The sequence below is a fragment of the Eurypyga helias genome, unplaced genomic scaffold (genome assembly GCF_000690775.1).
Source record: "Eurypyga helias isolate BGI_N326 unplaced genomic scaffold, ASM69077v1 scaffold19011, whole genome shotgun sequence".
Classification (NCBI taxonomy): Eukaryota; Metazoa; Chordata; class Aves; order Eurypygiformes; family Eurypygidae; genus Eurypyga; species Eurypyga helias.
In genome coordinates, this window is record NW_010229152.1 from 560 (window position 1) to 7,993 (window position 7,434).

Sequence of the window (7,434 nt, forward strand, 5' to 3'; positions counted from 1 at the left end):
TACTTGCGTCATGCATCAGTCAGACTCCTATTTCTGTGTCCATCATTTAAGCAGCTTTGCAGGATTTGGTGCTTGTCTCTTAATAAAATGGGCAGTAGGATGTAAAGACCCCCTGAACTTGGGAAAACTGCTTTTGAAGAACTTCAGACACAGCAGTACAGGCAAATTGCTGAAGCCAGGAATTCCGTCTGTGTCTGCACTCTGTACACTAACCCCCACTTATGATGGCTCAGTAATTTTTTCATTGCCAGTGTGATTCTGAGACTGAAAAATCCACTGCTGGCTCACCTACAGTTAAGGTGGGGTGGTAGTTAAATCAGGCACAATAATGAGTATCTCTGCTTTGCTTGCTTCCTTCACTTATGTGTATGTCTTTATTCCAGACAAATATTTTAGCATCTCCTGAGGCCTGATAATGTAAGCAGGAAATGTTGTTTCTGCAGGTGTATTTTCATTTGCAGCAGTAAAATAATAACTTACCGCCTTTGTTTCTGCATCCCACAGAGCTTGTTGTCTCAGGTGGGAGTATGAGCGAGTTCCGCATTCACCACGACGTCAATGAGTTGCTCAGCCTGCTGCGCATTCATGGCGGGGAAGGAGCCGAAGTGTACATCGACCTTCTGCAGAAGAACCGAACGCCTTACGTTACCACGACCGTCTCTGCACACAGCGCAAAGGTGAGCATCGATGTACTGTAAGAGCAGCTGTGTGCTGGTTTTTGTCAGGACAGAGTTAATTTTCTTTACAGTAGCTGGTAGGAGGCTATGATTTGGATTTGACCTGGGAATAGTACTTATAAGGTGGGGTTTTTTTTCAGCTGTTGCTAGAGAGTGCTTGCACTAATCCAAGAACTTTTTTAGCTTCTGATACTGTACCTGTATTCCCAACTTTCTCATTACGAGCAGTGTAGGGGGACACACAGAGTTCAGACAGCTGACCGAAACTGACCCGAGAAGTATTTTATTCCATAGCACGTCATGCTCAATACATAGGCTGTGAGTGGGCTGGCGGAGGGGCCATAGCTTGCTGGTTTGCTCATTAGCTCGCTTGCTTGTTACCTAGCTTGCTCATTAGCTTGTTTGTTTGTTATTCATTAGTGAGTTGGTTGGTTTTCTCAGTCGCTCTCTCGCTCGGGGGGCTCGCTCAGACTCTGCTGTGATCACTCTTGAGCTTCAGTTCTCGGGCTCTGGCTCTCACTCTTGCTACTTGGGACCTGGCTGTGTATCGGTTGGTGGGTGGTGAGCAATTGTATAATTTGTTTTATTTTCATTACATATTATTAGTAGTATTGTTAATACTATTAGTATCACTATAGTATTGATTGATATTCAGTTATTGAATAGTTCTTGTCTCAATCCACGAGCTTCCTTGTCTCTTCCTCCAATTCTCCTTCACTGGAGGAGGGGGGAGGTTAGTGAGCGGCTGAATGGTACATAATTGCTAGCCAAGGTGAAATCATGACACTGAGGTGCATTTCAGACCTTAGGGGGGGGGCTGGCAGGACTCCTGAGGTGTGCTTCCTTTGCAATCGTTGATAGAGGTTCTGTCAGCTCTGCAAGCACAGTCCTCCCTGAGGAGAAATTCACGATAAACATTCCTCAGCATGATTTCTCTTAGCTGGTGGTGTGAACTATCTTTTCCTTAACTCTACTCTTCTGCAAGATAATTTGAGTTCTGTGGGTGCAGAGCTGGACACATGCTGGAAGGGGTAATCTGTGTACCCAAGTTTTTCTGAAGATAATGGTGAAGTCATGTTGTCATTGGTAAAAAAATGGGGTAGTTTGATCTGGATTCTCAATTTAGGGTATAAATTAAAAAGATTATATCACGGAAAAGATAAAATCCTTGCATCTTGGAGAGGCTGGTGAAAAAACATGAGAAGGATTGTTAGAACTGTGAAGTTTGAAGAAGGAACTTATTTTGTGCCTGTGATGGTTGAAATGAAAAATAGTAACTGTATGGAATGCGATTATATTAACAATACCTGACTGTTTTTCTGAACATTGCCCAGGTTCTGGGGATTAAAGCCTGGCACTCTCATGACCAGGCATACTTCTGTGGCCATAATACTGTTTTTCATTGTCCTTTTTAAGAGCATTCCATCAGTCAAGCTCTGAGTACTAGAATATTGCTAACTCTGCCTGAAAGTTCAGGTCTTTGAAGCCTGAACTGCATGTTTTCTCTAGTTCCAGTCTTACGCATCGTTTACACTGACAGCTGCAGTTTGTAGACTTGTAGAAAGATTTAAGTAGGAGGCACAGCTGGAGACGTGCAGTCAAGCCCCGTGCTCGCAGCAGGGCCAGTGCCACAGCTACAGCAGGCTGCTTAGCTGCATGTTGAAGGTCTTAAGGAGATTCCTCCATCCCTCTGGCCATCTCCTCGGGTCACCACTCTCTCTGGGAAGGAACTGGTTCCCTAGGGCCAGCTGGGATCTTCCGAGTCACAGTTTGTAGCAGTGCCTGTGATGCTTTTGCAGTTCCCCTTGGAGCAGGGTCTGTAACCCCTTCGGACAACGGGCAGTATGTCCCTCCGACTCCATGGCTCTGTGCTGGGCTCGGTCCAGTGTGTTGGTGTCTCTTTTGTTAGTGGGTCTCCCAGAGTGGATGCAGTGTCCAGATGTGGCTTCATCGTGCCAAATCCCTTAATAAACCTGCTGATACAAAACCATATTGCTTCAGAGAGAGCATGTGCAAAGCGAGCCCTGCTACAGATCTTGTGCTTACCTTCATGTTTTGTCTCCCGCAGTCCCTTCTCCATCACCTGAAGTGCCAGGACCTCCACTCTGCTCCAGAATTACTATTAGGAGGAGACCAATGCTGCAGATTTCAGTCCAAAACCCATTCCCTGAAGTACTCCAGCAACGCAGCAGCCTGCACCTTGTCTCCATCCTTGCACAGTGCTCTTCCTTGAATTCTGTGATAATAGTGTGTTAAACATTTAATGGTAATGTGGTGTTTTACAGGTAAAAATAGCAGAGTTTTCTCGAACTCCTGAAGATTTTTTAAAGAAGTACGATGAGCTAAAGTCTAAAAACACAAGACATCTAGATTCTTTAGTTTATCTACTGTCAAAACTCACAGAAGACAAAGAGGTTAGTTTCTCCTTTAGAACTGGATGTGTTATAAATATTTAGCAGTAGCAATGATTTTTAAATACAGCACGCTTTTTGATGTCAGTGTTCAGCAAAGTGCATTGAAATCAACAGATAACCAGTCCTAGCATTTACTTAATTATTAAGCACTGCTAAGAATTGCACTTCTCTTGATACAAACCATGAAGACATGAGAAACTGGGTCAAAAAGACCAGTGGTCTGATTCAGCAGAGCCGTCTTACGGTTATGGTTTTTGCTTTAGTGTGTGCTGAGTAGCACTCACAAAATCTTTTCTTTTTTGTATATGTACAGACACTCCAATATTTGCAACAGAATGCTAAAGAAAGGGCAGAACTTGCAGCAAATGCGGCAACCACTGGCAGCACAAATTTCTCCATGCCCACATCTACTTCCAAGATCTCTCTGCAGGAGCTCGAGGAGCTTCGCAAGCAGCTGGGCAGTGTCACAGCCAGCTCCACTGTACAGCAGGTACTGTCTCTTCCCCAGACTTTGGCTACAAAATCTTTCCCTGCTGCTCATGAGTATAGCTGTGCTCTTTTATCATCTAGTGGAATTATAAATATTCCTGTCTGTGCAGATCATCTAATTTGTCTCTCAAAATTTGTGAGTCAGGTTGTATTAAATCTTTGTGCTCTTCTTAGTAAAAGTGGCCTCTGGCCTTTTTTTACTGAAGTCAGTTAAGGTAACTGAAGGTTAGGGCATGACAGTCCTAACTGGAGGGGTTAGTGTAATTCCATTTTCGCATTTCAAACGACTGCTTTCAGCTGTGCTTCCATTTTCTTTTCTGCCTGTGGCAGTGCTTGCTGAAGAGGTCAGCAGCCACTGCAGTCACCACAGCAACTCTGCATGTGACCATCCGGTCAGTTCTTTAACCGCCGAGTGGTCGCTCCGTCAGATCCATGCCTCTCCAATGTAGAGACAAGGATGTCATGCGGGATGGTGTCAAAGGCTTTGCATAAGTCAAGGTAGATGACGTCACTTGCTCTTCCCTTAGCCACCAAGGCCGTGACCCCATCGTAGAAGGCCACCACATTTGTCAGGCACGATCAACCATGCTGGCTGTTCTTGTTCACTGTTAATGACCCGGAGCTCAAGATGATACAGAAAGTATACAGATACAAAACACACGATGTTTTGATCTTTAGACAATGTCTGTGTGTCTGGATCATGACGAGCAAGTGAACTACTGTACACTAATTCAACACAGGAGTATTTTCTCACTGTATGGGTTTAAGTTTTGTGAAGAAGCTCGAGTTGTTTACTCATGTGTAGGACTCAAGTCCTACACTGAGGTCTGCAATTTTAAGTGAAGTTTACTTTGAATTGCTGGCAGCTTATTTGATGCTTCATCCTTCTCCGTACCCTCCTGTGAGAGTCCTGTGTTCATTAGGGGAGCAGAGGAAGTTGAGGTCCATCTAGCAGATCACTCGTATACGGTATCGGTAGGAAGGCAGTGTCACCTTGGGGTGCTTCTTTGACGTGAGGACATTGTGCTGGTGTTACGCCCGCGGCGAGGCTGTAGGAGATGTGTCTGAAACCGGTGCTGTTTGGAGCAGTGGTCCCACAGCCGATGCTTGTTTGAAGGATTTCAAGACACAGCACTGAGGATATGAAAAATGGCCAGGGCCAGCCACAGTGTACATCGACTGCCTCTCACACTGAAGAGTGACATTTAAGCTGCAAAGTTCACATGTATGTTTGTTTCCTTCTCAAATCCTTCTCTTCTCCAAGACCTCTTATGAGAGGAAAGGAAAACCACCCTGTGCATATCCTATTTCACATACACATCGGTGGTGCCTAAGAAATGTCATTCATAAGCATGTGCCCAGTGTTTGGTGCACTTGGGGCTCTAAACGTTCACGTAGGTTGTACATCTCACAAGCCTCTCCAGCTGATAATCAATCTTGCACTCCATTTATTTTAGTGCCAGAGACCTGAAGCCAGGGATTGAAAGCCTTGTGGTCTTTAAGAGCTCACTTCCTTCGCTGGCTCCTATTCAGAGTTAAAACCTCTGCCATTTTCCAGCTATTTGTGGGTGGGTTACCTGGATTGCATTTGACGTGCAGCTGGTGAGTGGGCTCTGTGCACAGTCGGAGTTCAGAGGTATTCCTTAGCCTGTCTGCAAGTGCCCCTTGAATAAAAGGTTACTGCTTCTGGAAGGAGTTTGCTGCCTTTCATATGGTACACTTTACAAACTAGTAAGGTGCCTGGTGGTTGTGCATATCCCCATTTTGCTCCCTTAGCACCCAGGCTTATGGAGAGGGGTGCAGGAAAGTGTGATTTGATGTATACTCCGATAAAAAGAAGGCCAGCTGTGTAAAAAGATCACCTCTGCAGCACTGAGATCAGTAGACTGTGTGGTATTGGGAGACCAAATCCTACACTCTGCTACTGAAACATCTGTTATTCTACTGTCTGTTCTCAAGGTGTCAGTTTTCATTCAATTTCTGCTTAAAAGTCAAAATTTCTTGGGCTTATGAAGATTTCCTTTCTCTCTGTTTTTCCTACAGTCTCTTGAGCTTACACGAAAAATCCTCCGAGATAAGCAGAATAAGAAGAATTCTGGACAGCCCATTCCAGTATTTCCATCCTGGGTATATGAAAGACCTGCACTTATTGGCGATTTCTTAATTGGCACCAGTTTAAGCACTGACACAACGGTACCTATAGGTATGTGATATGCGTTAACTTTTTACGTTTTGTACTCGTTCAGAAGTGCTGTTCAGATTTCATCACACTCAGGATGAAAACAAAACTTGGCTCCTTACGCTCTGCAGATGAAAATCAGGGTTCAAAAAAAATCCCCAAAACCCAAACTTATTTTCTTCACAGTGTTTCTCCTGTGCTGAATTCCAGCCCCAGTTGTGATCCATGGGATCTAATTTGTTGTGCGTTTCCCAGTCCTTTTTTTTCTGGAGTCATAAGCTCTATAAAATCCTATTGTAGTATCACACCCATATTCTCAGCTGAAAAATCTGTAGTCATGCCTGACAAGAAGTATTCATTGATCCATCAGTACAATATCCTTGCCAGTAAGACTGTAACAACCTCCCTGATTTGCTGTCTCTTTCCTTGCCAGAGCAGCAGGGGACTAATCTCTTCCTGTTGTATTCTAGCTTTAGACTGAGCTATGTATAGTTTCTTATTCATAAGTTGGATTTAAGAACTCTTTTTGGAAGAGAACATCTGAGTTAGAGACTCCTATTTCTGTTGCCCAGAGCTGTTGAGACTCCTACAAGAAAACTGTAGCTTCTTCCTGATGTGGATTTGGGCTGCATCTAAGGAGGACATGAAAACAGTAGGGTCATTCTTGGAAGTGCCTGTAAACAGGGCAGGAACTGGGAGAATAGCGAACTGCCTATGGTTAGGGAGGATCAGGTTCAGGGTCACCTAAGGAATCTGAAGATGCACAAGTCCCTGGGACCTTATGAACTAGCAGATGAGGTTGTGAAACCTCTATCCATCATATTCGAGACGTTGTGGTGGTCTGGTGAAGTTCCCGCTGACTGGAAAAGGGGAAACATAACCCCCATCTTTAAAAAGGGAAAAAGGAGCATCCAAGGAACTACAGGTCAGTCAGTGTCACCTCTTGCCTGGCAAGGTCATGGAACAGATCCTCCTGGAAACCATGCTAAGGCACATGGAGAACAAGGAGGTGACTGGTGACAGCCAACATGGCTTCACCAAGGGCACATCGTGCCTGATGAATATGGTGGCTTCTACAATGGGGTCATGACCTTGGTGGATAGAGGACAGGCAACAGATGACATCTACCTGGACTTGTGCAAAGCCTTTGACACCGTCCCGCAGGACATCCTTGTCTCTAAACTGGAGAGACATGGATTTGACAGTTGGACTGCTCGATGGATAAAGAACTGGCTGGATGGCCGCACTCAGAGAGTGGTGGTCAACAGCTCAATGTCCGAGTGGAGATCGGTGACGAGTGGCGTTCCTCAGGGGTCAGTGTTGGGGCCTGTACTGATTAACATCTTCATTAATGACATGGATGATGGCATTGAGTGCCCCCTCAGCAAGTTTGCTGATGACACCAAGCTGTGTGGTGCGGTGACACGCTGGAGGGAAGGGATGGCATCCAGAGGGACCTGGACAGGCTGTAGAGGCGGGACCGTGCCAACCTCATAGAGTTCAACAAGGCCAAGGGCAAGGTCCTGCACCTGGGTTGGGGCAATCCCAAGTACAAGTACAGGCTGGGCAGAGAATGGATTGAGAAGAACCCTGAGGGAGGAGGACTTGTGGAGGTACTGGTAGACAAAAAGCTGGACATGAGCCGGCCGTGTGCACTGGCAGCCCAGAAAGCCAA

General features: G+C 45.4%; 1 protein-coding gene across 1 annotated transcript in view; it reads left to right on the forward strand.

The window, feature by feature from the left end:
- Positions 1–521: 521 nt before the first annotated feature.
- Positions 522–7,434, forward strand: part of TUBGCP2 (tubulin, gamma complex associated protein 2) — a 25,044-nt gene continuing 18,131 nt past the window's right edge. The window contains exons 1-4 of the mRNA XM_010160303.1: positions 522–677; positions 2,963–3,091; positions 3,405–3,581; positions 5,624–5,783. Coding sequence (XP_010158605.1) covers positions 528–677; positions 2,963–3,091; positions 3,405–3,581; positions 5,624–5,783 — 616 coding nt within the window. The 5' untranslated portion in view covers positions 522–527. The remainder of the gene's footprint in view (positions 678–2,962; positions 3,092–3,404; positions 3,582–5,623; positions 5,784–7,434) is intronic.